Source organism: Agelaius phoeniceus, chromosome 17 (assembly GCF_051311805.1).
Source record: "Agelaius phoeniceus isolate bAgePho1 chromosome 17, bAgePho1.hap1, whole genome shotgun sequence".
NCBI lineage: Eukaryota > Metazoa > Chordata > Aves > Passeriformes > Icteridae > Agelaius > Agelaius phoeniceus.
In genome coordinates this window covers 10395071-10419417 of record NC_135281.1, presented here as the reverse complement: position 1 = coordinate 10419417, position 24347 = coordinate 10395071, and the positions used below count along the sequence as shown (strand labels likewise).

At 41.1% G+C, this 24347-nt stretch overlaps 1 protein-coding gene across 11 annotated transcripts; it reads left to right on the top strand.

The window, feature by feature from the left end:
- The first annotated feature begins 4768 nt into the window (after positions 1-4768).
- ARFGAP1 (ARF GTPase activating protein 1) lies at positions 4769-24344 on the top strand. 11 transcript variants are annotated; one of them, XM_054644544.2, is made up of 14 exons: positions 4769-4907; positions 8361-8424; positions 9261-9370; positions 10345-10516; positions 11007-11107; positions 11753-11839; positions 12332-12428; positions 13789-13845; positions 14039-14071; positions 15248-15277; positions 17071-17127; positions 18428-18487; positions 19608-19684; positions 20135-24344. In XM_054644544.2, exons 2-14 carry the CDS (start codon positions 8365-8367, stop codon positions 20463-20465), a joined length of 1272 nt encoding a protein of 423 aa, XP_054500519.1. In that variant the 5' UTR covers positions 4769-4907; positions 8361-8364; the 3' UTR covers positions 20466-24344. The 11 variants fall into 11 exon arrangements, with proteins under 11 accessions (XP_054500519.1, XP_077043317.1, XP_077043316.1 ...); XM_077187202.1 differs by having other exon boundaries at positions 4770-4903; positions 20138-24344; XM_077187201.1 differs by having other exon boundaries at positions 4770-4903.
- The last annotated feature ends 3 nt before the right edge of the window (positions 24345-24347 follow it).

Genomic DNA, 24347 nt, shown 5'->3' with positions numbered 1-24347 from the left:
ATGCACACACAACCCCAGCTATTTTTCTGCTGTGTTTTCAGTGATATTCTCTCCAATCCCAGCCAGGGAGAGCTAATGCGTATTAAGAAGTCAGCAGTGTCAGGTGCCACCAGGCTGAGGGAGCATTTTTTACACACATTTACTTAAGAAAGACTTAATTGCCTTGGAAATAAGCCACTTGAACCAGCCTCCCAGAGTTCATTCTGAATATCCACAGAGTAGATTCAAGCAGCACTTCCAGGCTTTTTCCCTCTCCTGGACCAAACTGGCCACTTTGACAGGTTTGATTGACAGTGCTACAAACTGTGATGTGACACACATGGGTGTGACATAAACACAAAGTTAAAGCTGCATGGAGTAATGGCTGCTTTTAAAAGAAAAGGTTTTGTTTTTCTGTTTGCTGTTCTAATAACAGAGTAAAGCTTCTTGTGGTTTCATGTAAAAGCTTTCCAAGTTTTGTTCAATTTTTGAAATGAAAAAAATGTGCACAGGGAGAAGGACTGATGGGGGTTTATAAATACAAGCATTTGCTTAAGTTTTGTTTCAGCTCCAGCTCTGAGGTGGAAAAATATAATGAAAGGATGTCTGAATGACCTGATGGGTAGCAGAAATACACACATTAAAATGCCCTCCCAGCTGTGTGGGGGAGTGGGCACAGGGAGCTCAATCAGAAGTGAATTCCCTATAAATATGCAGAAGTAGGATGGGGGCTGATTGCTGTCCTGATCTTGTTTGTGCTTTGAAGAGCTGGACATGAAATTCAGTGCTGGAGCCTGTGGTGTGTGGTCATGGCATAGGCAGGACTGTGATTTAGCTGTAGGACTAAAGCCCTGCCTAAACTCTGGCTTCTGGTGCCTGACCATGAGCAGGGCTGTGCTGGTCATTCGATGGAGTTACTGATTTGTGTCAGTGTCAAGTGAACTGAGGAAATGTATCAGAAAACACAGGTTTCTCATCTGAGGAGAAAGGAAAAATTCATGTTCCCTTGTACAAGGAAAGGGAAGAGGCTGTTTTATTAAGTGCATGTGACATTTCTGTAGCTTAATGGCAATATTCATTGTGTGGCTGCCAAATACAATGAGTATCAATAGCCCCGAGTGCTATGATTAATAAAAATAAACCTTATTCATTCAGCATAATAAATAATAATATAAAAATAAACATTTAATAACAACTGGTGTTTCATCCCATGGCAGAAAATATGTCACATACAATTTTTCTAGTAATTTTTAATGTAACACAAGGTTAGTAGGAATCTTCTGTCGAGATTTACAAAAATAAGACCCTCACCAAAGTCACTCTGAACTCTCAAGCCTGTGAAGTTGAAAAAGGTGAAGCCTTTGGTGGCTCAGGTGACAACCTACAGTTCTCAGGGTGCTACTCAGAGCAGGCAACACACAGAAGTACCAAAAAACCCTGCAGGAAAAGGGTGTTAGCACAGTCCCATCAATTAACCCGACCTCTCCTGGTGCTCGAAGGGCTGAGTTTGGGGTGGCATTATTATTCACACAGTTACAGACACAGCTCTGAGTTACAGACACACTTCTGTGTTACATTCACAGTTGTACTTTATTCATACAGTTCCATAAGTCACACACAGTGACAATGCAGAACTCAGTGGTGACATTTATCATGCAAACAGGTCCATTCCTCGCTCCTTGCTCCTCAGATTTATTAAGCAGATTTATCTAAGAAGGGATCTGCATTTCCTCTTGTTCCCCCTCAATTTAAGTGTTGTGACATCCTGATATAGTGGCTCATCTCAGGTGTGTTGGGAGGGAAAAAGGCAATAAAAAATCACAGTTTCTCAGTCCATGACAAGTGCTGCTACTAGTGAGGGCTGTAATTCAGCCCACATAGGGATCAGTAAACAAGTCCAAAAAGGCTTTTGCCTTTAATATTTGAAGCTCAGGCTGTCAGATATTCTAGAAGAGAATTTTTCAGGTATTTTTGTGTGATTTAAACTGAGAGATAATGCCACTTCATTAATGTCAAAGACTTCAATATTTAATAACCAAAATCTAGTCTTATTAATAGATTAGAAAGGGTTTAGTAAATCTGTAAAACAGGGAAAAGTGAAAATGCATGCTCTTTGGTTTAAATACTATTCCAGAGATTCTTTTTCCCCTAAGAAGTTTCAAAGCCATCATATAAAATCATTAATTTACAAGCAAAATTGCACACTAGGTAGCTTATCTTAGTAAGTTTCCACTTGCTGTTAGTCTTCTTCACTGCAATTATGGTGAACTTATTCATGAAATCTCTGCAGAATTTGGCTCTAGCTGTTTTCTGTGCTCTCAAATCAGACTGACCTTTACATGTTTGCATATTGTCCTTTTGAAGCCAAGCAAAATGATTTCTATCTGGAAAATCTCAACATGGAAAACAGCTCAAGGATACTGTGCCTGCCTTGTATTATTTTATGCTGTAATTTTTTCCTTATCATCATGTTTCATATGTTCTTGACATTGGGCATAACAATTATAACAATGGCAATTGTGCTAAAAATATGTCATTTAGTTTCAAGCTAGAAACAGCTCATAAGCAGATAAAGGGAACAAGTAGGGAAGGCAGTGCTGGCTGCCTTTGCAAATGTTTTTTCTTGGCATTATCTATTATCTCAGAATAGACATTTGCCACACATTGCAGAGATGGAGAGAGAGCTATGCACCCATCCCAAATTCCAGGAACGATGCAAACCCAACTTGCCAGGGAATGGCACACATTTACTTGCTTGCTGAGAAAGACAAATGTTTGTGGCATCCCTTCATTCCTACTGCACACCAGACAACCCCATCCTGCAGCCCTCACGTAGAGTCTTTCCTGCTCACTGGGTCTGGGGTTGAGGATGACTCCTGGTTCAGGCTGTGAGCACACACATTCACCCAGAACCACTGCAGAGCCAACGCCAACACAAATCCCTGGATTATCTACCAGTTATATGGAAAAACAAAGATTAATATGCTCATTAGACCTTGTAACACAGCATTTGTGTAATGGGAACCTCATTACCTGTTGGTTCACGTTTACCAGAAAATGATGGTGCTTATGAGAAGAGATTACTTTCTTCTTAACTGGAAAAGCAAGTTATTTAAGCCGAGTTTGCTTTATATTTCATACCCCTTCCTCTGTCGGCCTTACACACGCACACTTAAGGGCCCATTATCTTCTCATTGATGTGAGGGCATTATGTGTGTAGCCACCATTAATGGTAATGAAATCGGCTCCTGTTAATCTCCCGTGCTGATAGTCAGATAATAGCCTACTTATTAAGTACAGAGGCCAGACTAGGAGTTGCACTGAAATGAGCAGCATATTGTCTCTGTGGGATTCAGATGTAAACACTAAATCATTGCCCTGTGCCTACAGCTGATGATTAAAAAGAAGTTAGCAGTAGCATAAATGTGCTCGCCTGGCCCGTGCTTCCAAGCATCACAAAGCAACTCTGGGTGCTCTTTCCTTTTGATCCACCCTCACCTTTGGGAGGATCTCTGGAGACAAAGTTCTAGCTGGAAGGGACACAAAAGGATCATGGAGTCCAACCCAGGAACACAGGAAGCCTCAAAATCCCACTCCATGCATCCCTGAGAGCATTGTCCAAAAGCTCCTTGAGTTCTGGTAGCCTTGGGACGGTGACCATTCCCTGGGGAGCCTGTTCAGCACCCAACTACCCTCTGGGGGAAGAACCTTTTGAAATATCCAACCTAAACCTCCTTTGACACAGTTTCAGCCATTTCTTTGTATCTTATCGCTGGTCACCAGAGAGCAGAGATGCTCCTCCAGTTCTTCTCATGAGGAACACAAACCTCGATGATGTCTCCCCTCAGTCTCCTTCAGGCTGAACAACCCAAGGACCCCCAGCTACTCCTCTAATGGCTTTCCCTAGACCCTTCCTCATCCCTGTGGCCTCCTTGGGATGCTCCTTAGTAGCTTTAGCCCCTCCATATATTGATTGGGGTACCCCAAACCATCCCAGTTCTCCAGCTGCGACCACAGCAGCACAGGCAGAGCTGGACATGAAGCTGGGGGAGGCCTGGGGGTCCAACCAGCCCATCTCCATCTGCTATTCCCAGCTTGGGAGCAACATGGGCCATCACCTGAAAACCCTGCTTTGCTCACATCAACAGCTGAGTGAGGAAAAACCACGGAATTCCACATAATTCACCCTCACGGGCAAGCCTCCCCTCATGGATGAACCCCGGGGATCGTTTTTGCAGCCTGGAACCGCACGGAGAGCAGCGCGCCCGCAAGGTTGTGTGTAAAGCTTTATTTCAGCTTTGCCCGGTGGGAACAAATCCCTTAAAATCCCTTAAACTTCTTTCTGGAGCACGGGAGTTGGATAGAACCGAATGTTTTGGGCGCTCCTCGCCCGGCCCGGCCCGGCCCGCAGCGGGTTAAGCCGCGCGCCCACAATGCCTCGCGCCCTGCAACGTCGGCGGCGCCGGGCGGGACCGGGCCGCGGCCGGGACCGGGAGCGGCACCGGGTTCAGGACCGGCACCGGGATCAGGACCGGCACCGAAATAGAGGCAGCAGTGTTGCTCAGGGTCGTGGTGCGTCCCCGTGGCTCCCCGCGCCGGGGCTCGTCGTGCCGGGGCCGCCCGTGTCCCCCAGCGCAGCGCTGAGGTGGCGGCGCTCGGGCCCGGCCCCCGCACTGTCACACAGGACGGTGCCGAGGGCGGGCGAGGTGCGGGTGCCAGGCTGGCGTGGCGGGCAGGAGGCATCACCCTGCCCGCTGTTTCAGCCATTTCTGCGTTATTTCCTTGCCTAGAAAGCAGAGGCCGGAGGGCTCGGCGGAACCCGGCCATGTTCTGAGGGAGGCTGCAGGACGCCGCTGGGATCCGGGTAGCGCAGGTGTGCCTGGAGGAATCGCCCTTCTCTCGGCCCTGCGAGGCGCTGGGTGAGGTGGGTGAGTGTAAAACCACTCGGCTTTAAAAGTGTGCACCGGTCTTTGATGTATTTGCGAAGAAGAACCGTGTCAGCTCCATGGAGATAGGCGCAGTGTGAGATTGCAAAGGTTTCTTCAGCCTCTGTGGCCTTTTCGCACTGGTGGGACTCGCAGGGAGCCTTCAGGACCATGAAGTCACCAGGCCACGTCACCTGGTGACTCTGTGTGCTGAAGTGCAAAGCTCTTTGCAGGTTGGCTCTGAATTTGCTGCTGTATCAGAGGAGCAAAGTGCTATTGGTGTTATTTCCACTTCTAGTCCACTTCTGCCTTTTTGCTTATTTAGCAAGTTTCTGGTTAGTTTCATAGCCAGAAAACTCACATAGTGTACATCTAGTTTGTGCTCTGGGAGCTGATTGCTTGGGAAATAAGAGTGTGAGATTGATCTGTGTGAAGCTGTCTCTTTCCACTTTGGAACCTTTGTCAAAAATATTTATATTCTTTAATGGAAACTTACTCAAAACTAAACATTTCCTTCACTGCTTGTGTCCATTTCTACTAGATCAAAACAATGTACATTTCTTTAAGGTGGCTTCTTTCTTCAGTATTTAGTCATGAAACTTAAACAGCACAGTGGTTATGTGTCCAGTCAGTTACCAGGGCTCAGGTTTTTGGTGGTAATCAATGATAATTTGAACCCTTAAAGCTTTGTGGGAAAATCATTAAAAGTAAACCAGACATCTCTAAAGATATTACCTATTAGAAAGCTTAGAACATGACATTTTTACTTTGTCCTTTATTTCCAGATGCTTTGGTGGAGGAGGACAAGATGAAAAGCTGGTGCCTTTAGTTACCTCCTCCTTTTCTTGGATGTCATGGTGTGGGTGAAGCTCTGCCTTCCCACCAGGCAGACATGATTTGGGCAGGGAACTTGTTGCATGTGGAGTGGGTGTATGTTCAGACTGCAGTTGGCCAAAGTCTTTCAGTTTCTGTTTTAGAAAAGGTAGTTATGGCAGAACCAAAAGCAATCACTTCCTCTCTCACCTTGGAGCTGGAGATCTGAAACTTGTGTATAAGCCCTGAAGGGGGCTGGATATTGGCTATTGGCTATTGGAGGATGGATTTAACTTTCTGTTTTATAGACAATTCCTGGCATGTGCAGAGTTGGAGTGGGAAGAGGTTTTCCTGTTCAGCTCCAGCAGTGCTCATCTGCCATTGAGACTGGAAGACCTCTGCATGTAGACTGCCTCTGTTGGTTATTCTGATTGAAAACCTGTGAAAAAGGAGGAAAAATGGTAAAGGAAGGGTAGGGGTAAGAGGATTGAACATCCAGGCAAAGAGAGGAGCTTTGGAAGCTGTCAGTAATGTACAGGAGGATGCTGGGGAAATTCATTCCTGAGGAAGAGATGTTGGCATGCAAAGAGCAAGCAGCACTAATGGCAGAGGGGAGGGCCCAGAGGGTGCACTGCTGTCTGTCTGGCTATTCCTGCTGAGTTATTTACTTAATTTCTGTACTGCAGAGGAAGAATTCTCTATTATCTCACCAGGGACAGATAGTGGAATTGAAGACAGAGACTGGGAGTCATATAAATGTGTTTATGGTTGTTATTTAGGACATGAGCAAATGCATGTAGTGCTATCTCCCTCCCTGCTCACATGCACATGAGTAAGTCAAGGAAGGCTAAATGTTATTGGAATGCTGTTGGAAAAAGTGTGTTTCATTATATGAGAAGTCACTTGACACACTTTCATTCTCCTTTTCTTAAAGTTACACAATTTTTATGAGATTATTGATAAAAATAACTGTGCTCAGTTTTATTTTTGTGCAGGATGGCAGGAAAATTTGATTCACCACTAGTTGCAGTAACTTTTATCACAATTACCTGGTTCTCCCTAATAAAAAGTAATTAAGGCTGAAAAAGTGGCACACTCTAAACATCAGTGAAAGCACTTCACCTTAAATTCCACAGAACTAAGCATTTGTCAGCAAGATGTTTACAGAGGAATAAGTGCTTTGGATAAAAAGCAGTGACTTCTGCTACAAACACCCTCTGCTTTTAGCAGTGGCAATATGTAGGTTCAACACTGAGCTTCTTTTCTGAGTCATGGTATCTTAGTGGGTGATGCACAGAACTATTTATTGTACTGCTTTGCTTTAGGGGTTGAACTTGATGTCAGTCATACAAATGCAATTTTTCCTTACCTGGAGCATTTTACCTTTTTAAACATCCTTCCTTTATTTATTAAAGATACATCCTTCTTCCATCCCCTAGGGCTGTTGTATGTAACAATCATTTACCTTCTAAAATTATTGTGAGCTTGTTAATTTTATTGATGTTCTAAGGATTTTGATTATTTGGTCAAACAGCACAGTGAATAGAGAGTTGCATCAAGGCATTTTTGCCTCTCACACCAGTGTTTGGTGAAAATATCAACCTGCTGTTTTATGCTTTGTATCTGACTGGCCAATAAGCTTGACATTTAGCAGTTGGTTCTGTTTCTAGTCAGCTTGGTGACTTCTGTCTTTTATTACATCTTAGAAGTTTGTTTTCTGGAGTAGAAATTATAAGATGGAGAGGAAGTAAAACGGGAGAACAGATGTTGTTTATTTAAAGTTAATTTAAATATGATGCTATTAGTTGATAATAGGAATTTATTTTTGATCTAAATTGCAGCCTTATGCTGCACCCTACACTGTAGTTTTTCACATCATGAGTGCTTTGTGTACTTTGGGTTTCTCCAGGCCATGTACTGTGCGTGAATCACATTTTTTGTCTTAATGTGAATTTTATCCATAGCTTGACGCTACTCCCTGCTGTTTTCTGCGTCATAAAAATTAGAGTGAGATGATGTGGTCTGCCAGTGAGACATGCCTGTTGAATTACAATATTATTTTGTGTAAAACGTCCCAATAAATGCCTTAATTTCTTAGAATTCAGTTGACAAACAAACTCAATATTTCTGGAAAATTACAAGTTCTTGTATCATCTAGTAAAGGGCTCTTTTAACAACATGTTCTGCACTCTGAAGTGAAAGAGTTTCTGCTATTTTTTGCATAGGTCTGATGAGCTGTGTGCATGTGATCTGGTGAAATCATGGATGTTAGGAAGTGCTTTCAGGAAGGGTTGTGGATGGGCCTGGGAGCAGCAGCCAGCAGAGTCTGTTTTGATACCACTTGTGACATAGAAGAATTCCTGTGTTTATCACCCCCTACCCACTTCTCAACCATGACTGAATTACACCTTTCCACTGGTGGAGTTAAGATGAATAAATCACCCCAGAAGTGCAAAGTAAATGGAAAAACCAGATTGTGGGGTTTATGGTGGTTTGGTTTGTCTGTTTTTCCTCTGCAGCTGGTTGTGAGTCAGTGGTTTAGATTCCAGGCTCTTTGTCACAGAGCTGTGCTTGTGAGCTACTGAGCATCCTACCAACATCAAATCCCTAATCATCACTTAGTTTCTTTTTCTCCCTTTGCAGAATCATGGCAAGTCCAAGAACAAGGAAAGTCCTCAAGGAAGTCAGAGCACAAGATGAGAACAATGTGAGAAAATGATGATCTTTAGATCAGTTTTGTCAAATTGCATTTGCTTTTTACCTACTCCAGATGTACACTGGGGTCTGCTACAGCTGCTGTTGTCTTTGTGCTGTGGCTCACTAATGCTAACAGGAATTTGGATATCTCATGTATGCATTACAATACATTGCTGCATATTTGGCACAAGTATTTCAGAAGTTCTAGTAAGGCTGGAGCCCCTGGGGTCTCTTCAACAAGTGGTGTCTGGGACACAACTTAAATTAAAATAGTCCCTTTCAAGTAGCTTGATTATACCTTAAATATGATAGTCCATGGAAAGATTGACTTTTATTTATATCAATACATTAAATCTTGAGTGGTGAATCCGAAAACTGAAGTTGTTGCACTGTATGAGCAATAAAGCTATTTCTAAAGAAAAACTCCTGTTTAGATCTGCTACCATTTACTGCCAAACTGTAGTGTGACTGAAAAATCATTCCAAACATTAAATATTAAATTTTTATTTTGCCAAGGAAATCTCAAGAATTCAATTTGGTTACTTTCTTTCAAGGCAATAGAAATGAAATCAAAATGAATTCTTTGCATGGTAATTTCCATTTGTTTGTCTGTATTTCCTCATTGGTTTTTGGTAGTTGGTGCAGTAATTTTTATAATCCAAGCAGCATAAATAAATATCTGAAAGAAGTTTATGATAGCAGGGAAGGTGTTTCCAAACACTAAGAACCCTTCCTTCTGAAATTATTTTCGGAGTGTGATGTTTTCATGATTTGCCTTTTTGAGCTGTGAAAACTTCCCATGGACAGTGATGACAGATTGCAGAAGTAACTGTTTTTCTGTCACAGGTCTGTTTTGAATGTGGTGCATTTAACCCCCAGTGGGTGAGCGTGACCTATGGAATTTGGATCTGTCTGGAGTGCTCAGGAAAACACCGAGGCTTGGGAGTTCACCTCAGGTCAGCCTTTCCAACACACCATGGACTGAGTTGCAGTACCTCAGGGTTCATTATGGCTGTGAACAGCATGTGTTGGTTTGGAATGTATAGGGTGTCTCAAATCCAACATTTCACTGGCAGTTTTGCTTCATGCTCCTCTCCAAAGTGGGCTTTGCTCTCTGTGCCTTGTCTGTAACTAGTTGCTTATAAAACTAGTCTAAAAAATAGCTTTATTCTGTTCAGGAGGTTTCTTTTTTCTTTGTAATATAAATGATAGTTTTTGTTGCTTTACAAGAACTGTGCTCAGCTGAGATGGGGTCTATGGAATAAAACTGTTTGGGGTTCTGGAGACCCCATAGGGTCAGAGCAGGGAACAGTTACTCACATGAGGAAAGGAGAGGAAGTCCAGGAAGGAAATCACCAAAGCAAGAAGGCCATTCAGAAATACATTCTTTGCTTTTCCAGGGGTCACTTGAAGCTCATTAGTGAGTAGAAGTTGCATAGTAAAGGAGCCTTTTTAACTGTTCTGTTTGTGGCATGGAAGAAAAGATGAAATTTCTGAGATGAGGACATAGAATCATAGAATTGCCAAGTTTGGAAAAGACCTCTAAGATCATCAAGTCCAACCATCAAAATATATGATAACAGACAGAAAAAGAAAATTGCAGAGTGAAGTATGGGAAAAGTTTCTGTTACATAGTGGGCTAAATTAATTTCTGGATTTTGAAGGAAGCTGCTTTTTCAGTCACTTGCCTTCTGTTGACTGTCTCCTTTAAATGCCAATAAATGACATGATTTTGGCTTATTTCAGTGAGGATCTGCCCACCTTCTTATGATGATCTGTCTTTCTGTACTTGGAGAGTGTTCTCTAAGATGTTTATACTCTCAACTTTTGAGATAGGTTGTAATAAGCTTTTTTTTTGTCACTGTTGATACAGCATGAAATTATAACAAGCTGTGATCTAAATTTTATTTTGTTTAAACCTGCTTTTCAGTTTTGTGCGTTCTGTAACCATGGACAAGTGGAAGGATATTGAGCTGGAGAAAATGAAAGCGGGAGGTAACAGCAAATTCCGACAGTTCTTGGAGTCTCAAGATGATTATGATCCCTGCTGGACAATGCAAGAGAAATACAACAGCAAAGCTGCAGCTCTGTTTAGAGACCAGGTAGGCTCAGTTTTAGGTGTTCTCACCCCTATGATCTTAAAGTATCAAAGTGCTTTGTAAGCACTTGGTTTTGAAAGGAGGGAAATTGCAATTTTTTGAACCTCTGCAGTGGTACCTGAAAAGGTAAATGTGAGAGATGTGAAATCCTGGAAGAGTTAATGTAAACCTGAATGAGTTCATGGCTCAAGTATTCGGCAGAAGAGAAAAGGAATGTTGTCCTGCCAGGGAGATAAGGTGGGGTTAGGAAAGTATGTCTTGGGCAGGCAGGAGCTTTTCTGGACTAACTTCCTTATTTTGAGTAACTCTCTTTACTTTAGCCCAAGGTTATCAATTCAACATCACAACCGGGAGTCAAAAAAAAAATTGGTTTCTTGTGAAAAAAAGTTAAGTGATCCAGCAGCAAATTGGAAAAATGACTTGTCCTTGTGTTACAGAAGCAGTTTATATGAAATCTCTGACTTGGCATTCTTGACTACTTTGCTTCTTGTAGGTAGCTACAGTAGCTGAAGGCAAGGAGTGGTCCATTGAAACTTCTCCTGCCAGGAACTGGACCCCACCTCAGCCTAAAATGTCTCTGTCTTCTTCTCACCGGTACGTGCCCTGCTTACCTGATGTTGGTACAGATACAGCATCAAAACCTGATGGTTTCGTGTCTGCTGCGTTTACCCTGTTGCTGCTGGTGTCTGAACAAGCTGAAGTTATTGAGTATGACGAAACAGGACTTTGTTTTTGTAATAATTCCCACCCCCTGCACCTGAGCCTTAAACCATGGCAGAGAGAAGTGAGCAAGAGCAGGGAAGAAGCGATGCTTGTTTTATCCTGACTTGTAATGCTCTTGAAATTAGACATTTGTGTCACTCACAGGTAGTGTGTGACATCCTCACCTTAACTGTGGTGCTGTGCCAGTTTGGGAGTGGATGCCAGGGAAGAAGAAACAGACTTTTCCCTTCTGCTGCTAATTACCAGGGGAGCATCAAAGATCTGTAACACAGCAATTTTGTTGTTCTGCTTTTGCATGTAGTGTTTGTTATTGTGTGCACTAAAGATACAAAAGCAGTTGTAAATCAAAGGAACAAGAGCTTCATGCCTTTTAGTGGTTGCATTAGTGTTCCCTTCTTGATAGATGAAATAAATAATCAATTTCTAACATGTATTATGGTGATATACATCAAGCTGTACTGCTGAGCTGGTGGGTTTTGCTTAACATGGCTTTGATTCTTCAATGTTTTATTTCAGTTCTGCTGGACAATCTCAGACTGCAACTGCCTCTTCTGACAAGGCTTTTGAAGACTGGTTAAATGATGATGTCAGCTCCTACCAAGGGTAAGGCAATATTTACTGACTTTCTGAGTGCCTCTCTCTTTAGCATAACAAAATGTTTGAAGCGTTGAAGAAAAAGTTTGTAACTCCAAATGTTATTGTGGTGGGTCCCAAACCAGGGAATTCTGTTTGTATGTTGTATCTGATTTGAGTTAAACAGAGGCATTTATAAAGCTTTCATTCCTTTTCTCATTTTCATGTGTCACTTTATTAGGATTTACTCAGCTTTCTGATGTCAGTGATTTGTTAAACCTGGAGAGTCATTAAGACCACATTAGCATGCACAGAGGAAATTATATTGTCCTAGGATTCCTCAGTGGATCCTTGGTGTTTTTAAGAAGTGAGTAGTTTTGTATTTTGGGTGCTGGGTGCTACAGGACTTTCTTTTCCAGGTGCAAAAACAATTGTCATCCTTCCATGCATTTCAGTTCTTGTTTAATGTTTTCAATGGCTGCATGCTGATACAAGGACTGTTTATTCCTTTTCCTGTGGCAGTGGCCAAGAGAATCGCTATGTGGGGTTTGGGAACACAGTGAACCCTCCAAAAAAAGAGGATGACTTCCTGAATAATGCCATGTCCTCATTGTACTCGGTAAGGAGTTGTTTGGAGCTTTCTGAATTACTGTTCTCTTCAGGTTTAGCCCCTGGTATGGGAGAACATGAGTGGAGAGGAGAAACTAAAGACTGCAGGTGCATATGGAGAGATGCAGAGTATTGGTTGTATTCTCAAAGAGTGAAGATGATACCAATGGACTTTAACAGGCAAAATGGAGAAACTTGAGCAGAACTAAGAATTATGTCTGATATCAGTTCATAGAAATAAGTGAGGATATAGCAATGGATTAAGAAATAATAATCAAAGGGGCTGAAGGAAAAAAAATGTAATTACCTGTAAGGAATAGCTCTAAATCCATTAACCATGTTAGGGATGTTCAGAGGAAAACAACTGAAATGTGTGTTTATGTGGGTGCCAGAAGCCCTGAGCAGTGATGAAAACATTTGAAATACTTGTGACAGGGTGTGAAGAGATAACAGCATATGGCTGAGCATTTGTCGTGATTCAAGTAGAGATAGTGAAAGATGCATTGTTGAAATAAAATGAGAATAAAGTCAGAGGCAGTCAGGGCCATACTGCTGCTTTGATAGGCTGCAAAGTCACAGTGCTGAGCAATATTTGGGGTTTGGAGTCATATGGAAATACAGCAAGGTATTCTACCAAGGTTAATGGCCAACAACCCTCTCTAGAGCCTCACTACCTAAATACTCACACCAAGTTCCACTGTTGATTTAAAAATAAATAAATGAATCATTTCACTAGAACTTACTAGACAAAGGTAATGCCTGAGCCTTTGAACAGGTTGGTCACCATATTCCAGGTGATCCCACAGGCTGCTTGCTATAGATCAGCTAAATATTTTCTAGGTATCTCACAGTTTTAGGCCAGAGAGTTCAGATTAGAAAGCACATCTGCAGTGTAGTGCAGGTGAGCTAAGACAGCCAAGGAGAGGCAGCAGTGTTCCTGTGAGCCATTCTGTGAGTCAGGATCTCCCTGAATGTGCTGGCTGGAATGCCCTCGTGTGAGCACAGACACACATTGCAGGGTGTCCTGAAGCCCTGTATTTCTGGGAGGCTGAGTTCCTTGCATGGATGTTCATCCTGGTGAGGAAAGCAATTTGAACAATTTGCCTTCCACTGCATGGGATGCTTTTTCTCCACACTTGTACATATTTTCAGCAGAGTAACATCTGAAACACTCTGGCTTGTTCAAATTCACACAAATACTGGAAGTTCATCGCTATATTTCAGTTAAATGAGAAGCTCTAATTTTTCTCTCAGTAGCAGGACAAGCTTTATTAGACTATTTTGACTTCAGCTAATCTGTTTTAATGAAAATTTAGTTATTTGCTGTTATTATTCACATGTAGCTCATTAATTTCTTGCTTTCTTTAAAGGGATGGAGCAGTTTTACAACTGGAGCAAGCAAAATTGCCTCAGCTGCTAAAGAGGGTGTAAGTAAATAAAATGTGGTTTAGTTAGCAGTGGAATGCCAGAGGTGGTGATATGGGTATTCTCTTTTCACTGTGAAATTCTGCCAAAGCTCCATTAGCTTGGAGAGGATCATGCAGCATTTCTAAATGCATGTCTTTAAAAATCAAAGGGTTTATTCCAGGTAAACCTGCTTGTATTTGCTTCTCTTCACAGGCTACCAGATTTGGATCTCAAGCAAGTCAAAAGGTGATTATATATTTAGCTCTTACTCCATCTAATTGTCTTTAAGTGCCATGTGTTTGCTTGCACCAATTGACTTAGATTTAATCATCAGCAGACCAGTGTGCTTTTCCTTCTTAGTGCACAGTAGTGTTTAGTTCTAGCTTTTAATTCCATGGGAATTGCAATCAGCTGCAGTGATCAAATTAAGCAAGAGATAAACAGGGATACTCTGCTGTTTGTTACTGTTGGATGTGTTGGAAAGGCTGCAGAGCTTGCAAACTTAAACCCCTGGTTTACTTCTGTGAATCTTAAATGTGGCCTAGCTTGAAGTAGTTTTCTTGGTGATAGAATACAATGCTAGCCAGCTTCCCATGGCTAAAGCCTAGTAAGATATTACAAGTGTGAACTGCTCAATGTTATTAATAAATCTACTTGCTTGTGTGTGTTTTAAAAAGTAGCAATGACAAAGGGATTTCATTTATCAAACTGGGGTTAAAACAGAGACAGTCAGACCTGATTACACAGAGCTCTGACATATGCAAGATCTGTCTCCCAGGAAAAGTTCTAAATTCAAATGTAGAAGTGATAAAAGAATGTGATTCTTAACTTGCCCAGTTCTGAATGAGATGCAGATATTTATAGGTGTTCAGAGAGGTCTATGCACTGGGATATTAATCCTTCAAATGGCCAAACTTGGGCATGTTTGCAACAAAAATGTCTTGTTAAAGCACCCAAACTTCCTACTTCAAAGCTTTGAAATTACTTGGCTTAAGAAAAACTAAATTTTCTCCAGGTCTTCCTCTTCACTCCCTCTGGCAGTTTTCCTTTTGTAATAAAAGCTGCTCTTTCTTTAGTATTATTAATAACTATATTAACTTTAAAAGCTCATCACATCTACTGACAAGGACTACAGCAACATGATGCTCTACAGTCTAAGCTGTGTTACTGGAGGTTAAATTTTGTTCCTGAAACTTCTGACCTTTTGCAGAACAGATTTAACACATTTTTGATGCACTACATTGGTTAAAAGTTTATGTGGGGCCCAGTGACCAAACACATTTCACTATTTCTCTTGTCAGTAGATGTAAAAAGTTGAAAAAGGTTCATGATACTTAACTTGCCTGAAAAAATGCTGCCAATTTTTTGCTAAAAGCTGCTTCTACCTTCCTTGCTCTTTTCTCTTTTGCTCTCTGGGTAAAGTTTTGGGGCTACAAGCAGCAGCCAGAGCCGGTAACACCCTCACATCTGTCCTTGTGCATGGACTCCTTGTCTGTTCGTGCTGAATATGTGCATTTGCTCCTGAGCTGTCTTTTCTTTCTCTGCCTTACATCAAACCTGTTTAGAATAATGTTGTGTGTTTTGTATGGTAACATTTCCTCAAACCTACTTAAAATTTGTGAAGTTGGGTAGAGATACCCGAGCTGTGCACTGTCTGAAAGTTGACTGTGCTGCTGTCCACACTCTGATGATTTCAGGATTTCTGTTTGCATGTCTGCCTCAGGAATGTGCCAAGAGCTGGGTGTTGCTGGAAGGCAGACACTTGAATGAGGTGTTTGTTATGGTGGTTAAAGTGCTGTCTTGAACTCAGCAATAGGTAGGAAGGATGAAGTGATTTAGATGAAAATAACAGTTGTACCCAAATCTTTCCATTCCGTATCTACAAAATTATGTAGCTGAGTAAGAGATCAAATAAGAATTCTTCCTAATTCTAGCAGTGACTCCACTTGGACACCTGAACTGTTAGTCTGGGTGTGTTACACTCCTTATTACCAAATATAAACACTTTGCTGGGTTCAGTAGACTCCAGAGGGTTTTTCAAAGGTGAGAACACCCTCTTCTTGTTTTTCTTAAACACTTTATAGCCTCACTTCCAAAGGTAACAATCTCTTTGTGATTTGCATTCATGTTTCTCACTAGGTGGAAGTAGGATTTCCTTTTGCCTTTGCTTAGCAAAGAATTTTTATCCTGTAAGGAGTAGAAGTACTGGAGCTAGTGGCTGGGAAAAGGGGAGATCCTGGGAATGCTGTGGCTTAGGGAAAGGCTTCTTACACACCTGGGAGTCTGTGCAGGAAAGATGTTGAAGGTGCTCCATTCCCAGGAAGAACATGAGTGAAGGCTCAAACCCTGAGCAATGGTAGTAATCAAACATGAACCCTTAGGAAATCAAACTTAATTCTTGGCATATTGGCCCTTTTGGATTAACCAGGAGAATTCTGGAGGCACTCAGTATGATATGGCCCTTCTGAAGAAAGTTTAAATCTTTCAAAGGCTTATCATAGTAGTAGGGCAAGGAATGATTTCAAACTCTTCTAAACCTGCTGTCCTTGTCAGCTTTGCCTTAGGAAAGTAATTTTGTGACTTGGACTGTGGACTTATGATTTTGTAAGCTGCCTCTGAAGTACAATATCCTTGTGCATCTTGTTCTGGATTGCAACAGATTTCTGCAGTTCATTGTTTTTTCTCCCTGCAAACCCGGAGCTTTCAAGAAAATAACAAAAATCTTCTCTCACAGCTTTGGCTCTTGTGTATTGCTCAGAAACACTTGGGCTCTTACTAGCAGATGATAATTGAAGCACTACAAGACAGAGAAGTTGGGGGAAAATCGGCCAAAAAGATCTACTTCTATGAGTAATTTAATTAGTATGGAAAAATAAGAGGAAATGAGGACAGTTCTTCCAAGTATTCAGCTGCAGGCATTAGCAAGGCGCCCATCCTCTAAACTGCTGCTGGTTGCACCATTGCTTCTGCTTCCAGTGCAAGGTCAGACTTTGCTTGGGCTCTGGGCATCTATTGCCATGTGTATCTGATTTTAATTTATTGTCTTTTAATGTTTTCTGCAGCACTTTGTTTGTGCTTTTCAGCTTTTCATTCTGCTTGTATGAATCAAAGCTAAAGGCTTCTTGTGTTTTTGGATACACTGCTGAGAAATGAGCCTGCGGAAGTTGTTGGCTGTGGGTTTTTATTGTTTTTTTTTTTTTTAAAGAAATTATAACTGACTTTGTTTTTGTTTTGCTTTTAAATAGGCATCAGAGTTAGGTCAGACATTAAATGAAAATGTTCTCAAACCTGCACAGGAAAAGGTAACTTTGGATCTAGTAAATGGCTTGCAGAAAAATGCTTGTGCTCACTCAGGGAGTGGTTGATTGCTCCTGCCACAGCTGCCCATGTTCTCAGGGGGTCTTTCTGTAAAGGGGAGACATCAAATAACTCCAAGTTAGGCTCTTATCAGAGAAATGTTAATGAGGGTAAACTCCCTCCACTTACCTCTCTCATGTCCACCAGAGTCTGCCACATTCTCTCTTGTTAGGTACCATTTTATGGATTTCATGCTTTCAATAATGGAAGATGGAACAAGGGGAAAATGCACCCTAACTGGATATAAAATCAGTTGTTTAAAAATATATATATATATTTATATCTATTAGTAGTTGTATCTTGGAGTGTTAAGTTCCTAGTGTTTTACCTACCTGCCAGCTCTATTTTAATTCAGTCAAACATCTTTGAGCCATTTGAAGAGAATGTTTTAATCATATTGCAAACTAATTCCCCTTCCATTACCTTTATTAATTTACCATTCTTTACATGGCATTTCAAACCACAGGAGAAGACTTTAATTGGTTTTCTATTCCCTAGAATTATCCACAGCTTATTTCAGAGGGCTTAGATGCATTATTTTCAGGGTTATATTTTAGAGTGCATTTCCTTGAGCTGCTTTTTATTTTGTAGGACAATTTAATGAGAAATTATGCATTTTGTGTTTAAAAAAAAAGAGATCCATTTCCCTTAGGATGTTGTGCTGTTAGTTCTAAATAAGTGTTACTTTCTGAAATAATTATTCTCTATATGGTTATGCAAAATCACTTTGGAACAACTGCCATTTATGAAGTGGTGAAAGGTACCTGTTGTTTTGTGTTCCACCAAAATTCAAAGCCCTTTTAATATTTAAATAAGCATCTATAAAAGAGAATAAAAAGGATCTGCTATGTTTCTTAACACAATCTTTATATGCAGTAGAATATATTGATAAAGCTTCATGTTTGTAGATGTTTTTTGTACTTGTGTTTTATTGCTCAGCAGTAGTGTAATGATACCTGAACTCTGTTTAAATGATACCTTTCTCAAACTGGGTGTGATACCTTCCTCAGACTGGGTTTTTAGCCACAGAAAATTCCCACAAACTCAAAGGACTGAGCCTCACTCTACTATAGATCAACAGACTTCATATATGATTTTCTTAACTTAGTTTTGACTTAAATCTGTTTTGATTCAGTTTGGGGTTGGGTTTTTTGACATTTTAGCTGTTAAGCACAAATGAGGTTGTCTGAAGGTTTCAGTAATACTTTGTTTTATGACTAATTACCAATACTTTGGTCCACATAGGTGAAAGAGGGGAAAATATTTGAGGAGGTCACCACGGGGGTATCACAGTTGGCCAGCAAGGTATGAGGTGGCCTACCTGGCTTTAAGGAGGCCAAACAAGTCAAGCCAGTCTCCATATTCTCATAAAAATAATACAAAACCCCAAAAATAGTACAAAACCCCAAAGTGCAGCTTTGGTCTGCGCTTGTGTTGAACAGAGAAATTTGGAAAGCGGAATTTTCAGCTGGCAGCACTTTTTTTGGGCTGTTTAAAGCTGCACAGGCATGGTGGTGTCCTCTTAGTAATTTGAATGAGGACATGGGGTGGTTATAAACAGCAGAGAAAATGTGTGAGGGAATATGGAGACAGCTTGTGTTCCACTGGTACAGTAAAAGCTGCTAATGCTCTGCTCCTTTCTCCTTTGCCTTCCGCTGCTCTCGGTGACGTGGTAAGTGTGGCTGAGGCTGCCAAGCACAAAATCCTGCACAAACTAACAGCTGCTGGGGTAACTTGCATGGTTTTACCCTGGAGTGTGTCTCTTCTAGCACTGGGAAAGTCAGCACTGGAAACTCTTCCATAGACCAGCTCAGTGTCTTAGGTTTTGGTACTGTTTGAATAAAGTAAAATAAATTATGTTACATGTTCTGTTTAGAGCCTGGCAACTCTCAGGCTGAATTCTGGGATTCATCCTCCCTGTCTCTATCTCAGAATAGTACCTTCCATGGTGCCACTTCAGAAGTTGTATTTCTGATCCAATTCTAGGACTCAACTTTAGGCCTGTTTTACGTGGGTAGTGAAATAATGCTGAAACAGAGTGAAAGTAGCTGTGTAGAGCAGTAGAAATATAAATACAAGTTACATTAATGATAAAACAGCAGTGCTTTCATTAAGTTTAATTTTATGTAAGGACTAATTCCAGTACTTTTGTCAAGGAAGTCTAGGAGAAGCTTCAAAAGATGCTACAATGGGTGAAAAAGCCAAACCTGACCTACCTCCCACCTCTTCCAGCAGCACAGTGCTGCCAAATGTATGTTCTTTACATCCACCATGTAACTGCCCATCAGAAACATTAATGAGCTCTGAGATAAATGTGTTTGATTTATGGAAACAAGTGGAGGAATTTGTTCTGGCTTTTGCTGTTGGACTGGGCAGGGGTGTTGGTTCAGTCCAAATGAATGGAGTGTCTTTTTTCTTTCTCTAGGTTCAGGGAGTTGGGAGTAAGGGATGGAGAGATGTCACCACTTTCTTTTCAGGCAAAGCAGATGATAATTCTGACAGGTATTTTTTTGTTCTTACTTTCTATCTCTTTGAACACATAATTTTATCTCCTGTATATTCTCTGTAGTATAGTAGTGAAAGGTAATTTTTCAGTATTAAGAACTTGTTCTGTCTTTGCTGATAGTCTTCCTCTAATAGGGAGGAATTCAATATAACTTTGCTTATAACTGTTTTTAAACTGAGAACAAAGCAGTGCCCATATTTTGGTTTAAAATTTACTCCAAATGCACATTCTTTTTCCTAGAGCTTGTTAAATCTCTTAACAAAATCTGTGAATTAGATAACAAGCTTATGTCATTTGGAGCAATATTTAGTTCTTCCTTTATCATCAAGGTTTTTTTTGTAAGCAAAGAGGAGTAGAATCACAGTTTTCTTTGGGGTCATTTATTTTTACTGTTACATTTGGCATAACTAATTTATTTCTACCTTCCTTTCCCCCCCATCCCCCAGTAGACCAGCTGAGGGAGACAGCTACCAGAACAGTGGAGGGGAGGGCTACCAGAACAATGCTGTAGATCAAAGCTTCTGGGATACCTTTGGCAACTCAGATGCACCAAAAGCTCATAAATCTCCAAGCAGTGAGAGCTGGACCTATGTGGACAATTCCACAGAGAAGAAGAGCTCGGATAGCTGGGACGTGTGGGGCTCGGGAACGGTCTCCAACAAGAACAGTAACAGCGACAGCTGGGAAAACTGGGAGACCAACTGGGAGAACACAGGAGGGGAGAGCAAGACCAGAAAACCTCCTAAGGCAACAAAAAATGCATGGGATGACTTTTAGAACTCTGTTAACCCTGCTCTGCACAGCTGGGAAAGGGAGGCTGTGCTGTTTGCTGGAGGGGAGGAAGTTTTACACACACCTGGAGTATCATGGCTGACCTTTCTGATCTGTTTGTGCTTCCCATTCATTCTCCTTCCTTCTACCCCAATATAGGGAAAAAAAAAGTAGCATCTGAATCTTTTCTTACATAAAGGTGGCTCTCCCTTTTTGATAGTGATAAGTATATTCTCCTTGCACTATTGGAGCTGGCTACAGCAACTTTCTTAACACAAATGTTAAAGGAAACAAATCAGTGCAAGGACACTTCCATGGCACAACCTTGCATGTGTAGGTTAATAGGTGTTCATCCAGTCCTCATCTGATTTGAGATTTGGGGTGTTTAATGCAAACAAAGGACGGGGTGTGACTTGGAAAGACAGCCATTAACTGGGCAAGCTGCAGTTGGACACATCGAGTTCCAATGCCTTATGGATTGCTCTGACTGCAAGGGGTCTGGCAATTCTAGATGGTCTTTAACATATTTTTTATTGAAGCTTTGTTTTTAAACATTGTGACATTATTTTTTTTTAGTAGTTGAAAACTTATTTTTCTCCTTTAGAATTCAGAAGGAATCTAGTGCTAGATAATAATCTGTGTAAACTTAAAGGATTGACCTGAGCTCTCAAGGGATATCCAGAATGGCTTTATTTGCCCACCTTACTCAATGGATTGAGTTTGCACTCAGTTGTAGTTTCTGATACAGCAAAGCTGTGGTGTTTTCCTTCCTCACCTACACCCTTGCCCCAGTTTGAGTATTTTATGTAGTCTCTTTTTTCTTTTTCTTCCTTCTACCTGTCTAGTATTTTATTAATGCTGTTAAAAAATGAAGTCTTTCTGCTGCTTATGTCCTTCTGGACATCTGTTTGGCAACCTGGCAGCAAAAAAAATACAGAAGATTCCAGCAAGAAAAAAATGGGTGGAAAATACAAAAACATTGAGGAAAAAGCCTGGCAGCAAGCCCCTTTCAAGATGAGTAGATGTCTGGATTTAATAGTAAAATTTAATTTAAGCAGATGTTTTCCAAGCGCTTCTTTAGTGTGTCAAGCTGTATCTCTGTTTCTGTCATATATTTCTCCACATTTTTTCCTGGATCTTGTTAAAGAAACACTATTTTGGAAACATGAGAAACTCTTTGTCAGCATTAAGGACTGGAACAGGAGATTCAGTTATGTGTCAGTTTTGACCCAACAAATCTCTTTGCATGACACAAACCATAACTTATAGAGAAGAATTGTGACTTTTAACATCAGAGGTATCATAGGTACCCATTTTATTTTGGGGGATGGGTTGTGAATGTACCCTCATCACGAAAACAATCAGCTCACTTGAAAACTCAAATCATGATGTTCTCTGTGGTCTGCTTTTCCAGCATGGAGTTCTTTCTGTGAACCCTGTAGATCCTAAAAAGCCTTTTCTTTTAAAAACTGGTTAATTTGTTCAACAACCAACTGAAGGTGTCAAAGTTACCTTAAATAACACTCCACTTCTTTTACTCCTTACAGAGGTTTTTGAGCAGATATTAATATCAACAGTTTAAAAAGGAAAGAAAATTTCCTCATAAGTAGCAGATTTTAAAGGCTTAAGTCTGACTAGAAGTAGCTCTGTTTACAGCCTGAATCTGTATTTCTATTCCTAGGATCTTTCAGTTGGTGAACAGAATATTTTCCAGTCTTCTCTCACCCTGTTCTGTGAGAGTTGGGATTTCTTTTTTCCCCCTTGCCTCTCCTGAGAGCATGGTCTGAAGCTCGTGGTCTCTGAGCCTCTGCAGCATCCAGAGCTGCTCAGAGCCAAGTGCTGCTCCAGGCTGAGCCATTCCCAAGGTGTCCCTGCTGCCACAGACCCTGTGGAAGTGCCAAAGGCACGAGAGCTCTTGTTTTGCAATGCTGCTCATGGAACCATTGGCAGCAGTTCACAGTCTGACTAAAACAAGGATTTTTTTCCTACTTTTTCTCCAGTTCCAAGTATAACTTTGTCATAGCTTAGCTGCATGTCAAACATAACTTTGGTTTTTTATGCTTACACCTCTGTTGCCTCCTTGTCAATGTGTCTGCTCCCCAGTCTGAAGCTGGTTCAGCTTTTGTATAAGTTTATTACAGTTTCTCTTTCATAAGCCTCCTGTAATGGCTTGTGGCAGGAGAATCTTTATTTCAGTCCACTCAATCAGTGCTATTGTGATGTCTGTGTGCATGTTCTCCTCTGCTGTGAACTTTGCCTGGGACAAAAGTGGTTTATTTATGTATCACTTGCAGCCACAATTGGCATGAGCCATTTGTTTGTTCTTCTGATTTGATTTTTGTAGCTTTTGAAACTTTTATGTTCTAAATCAAACAGCCAGAGCCCTGCTCAAGCAGAAGCTTTGAGTAGGGATTTTTCCTCCCATTGAGGAGACAAGGACAGAACAGTTGCCATCTCTCTGCAGTGTTGTAGGGAAGCAACAAAATACTACAACTGACAGAAAGATGTTACTGGAAAATCCAAATAAACCAATATAATGTAACTGCAGACACAAACCAGTGTGCCAGCTGGTCAGTTTGATGGGCAAATGGGCATTTTTTAATGACTTGTCTGAGCCTGAATGTGTCATCATGCCTTCCAGAGGAGAGGACAAAACAAAGGCATTTTCTTTTTTTGCACACAAACTGTTTTATTGAATTTTACTTATTTTCAGAGTAGGTGGCTGGGAGGTTTCTGCACTGTGAAGAAAATCCCATCAAGTTGCATGTGCAGAGCAAGTGTTAATGAATCAGACTTTTTATTTTTTAATTCCTCCTCTCCCCAAATCCTCCCCTTTTGGCCTGATGAGGAGCAGAGGCATTGAGTGCAGGCTGCTGGAGCTGAGGCTGCCTGGCTGAGGGAGGATCCAGCCTGAATCTGAGCATGTGGGGTGTCAGGGCCATGGTGGCACCGTGGGCTCTGCTCTCCTTCATCCCACTCCCTGAGTCACAGGTTTAGGTCATGCAAACTGCCAGGAGTTGTGCAGGAGGTGAAATTGCTGCACCAATTGAACATTGCAATGGCTGGTTCAAATCCCCTGGTGACCCAAGCTTGTATTTCTTTGTATGGCTTCAGCTTTGGAAAATACAGAACAGCTGGATTGCTGCAGGTAGTCTGATACAAGAAAAATGTCAAGAAATCAAACTAAGTGCCACTTGCAAAACAGTGAAAGTCTTGGAGAATGCTCCCAAACATAATCCTGGCAGTTAGGGATTATTTTTAAATGTTTCATTTGTGTATTGAAACCTGTTAATAATTAGTACAATTCAAGAAGTGCTGGGCCAGCTCTCCCTCATGGTTGAGACCTCAAGGATAATGCTGCTGCTTTTATTTTCCAGGCCAGACTGTAACATTCCATGGGTTCATAATGTACTTGTCAGTGTAATGATCTGTGCAATAATTTAACAAGTGTAGATAAAACCTTTGTTTAATCCAGGATACATTTAAAGATACAGTGGTCCTCTTGGAGAGTAGCAGTCTACACAGGTATTTCAGTTCTTAGCTTATTCTGGCTGAAATACTAAATTTCAGTGACCCAGGTAAAGGTTTGAGCAATCAGTGATTTAAACAGAAATCAAGAAACATTTCCATGGCCATTATTAAGAGTTTGATCTAATGGCTGAGTGGCCTCTAGCTGCAGAACCCTCTTTCATTTCCATGCCAGCAGAAACTTGGTCAGTCTGGAGTACTGTATCTTTAATTTTCCTGCTGTGTTTTTTTGTGAAGTTCACAGGAATGGCGATTTCAGTGAACACTATTCATTGTTCTGTAGAGTGGTTCTGGACTTGAACTGCAGTGTCATCTTTTAAAGAGTATTCTAATAAAGCAAAGAGATCTGGAGCAGAACGG

Coding starts and splice junctions, on each gene's coding strand:
- ARFGAP1 (XM_054644544.2), top strand. CDS start 8,365: ATGGCAAGTCCAAGAACAAGGAAAGTCCTCAAGGAAGTCAGAGCACAA. Junction 8,425..9,260: donor GAGCACAAGATGAGAACAAT/GTGAGAAAATGA, acceptor TTTCTGTCACAG/GTCTGTTTTGAATGTGGTGC. Junction 12,429..13,788: donor CCATGTCCTCATTGTACTCG/GTAAGGAGTTGT, acceptor CTTTCTTTAAAG/GGATGGAGCAGTTTTACAAC.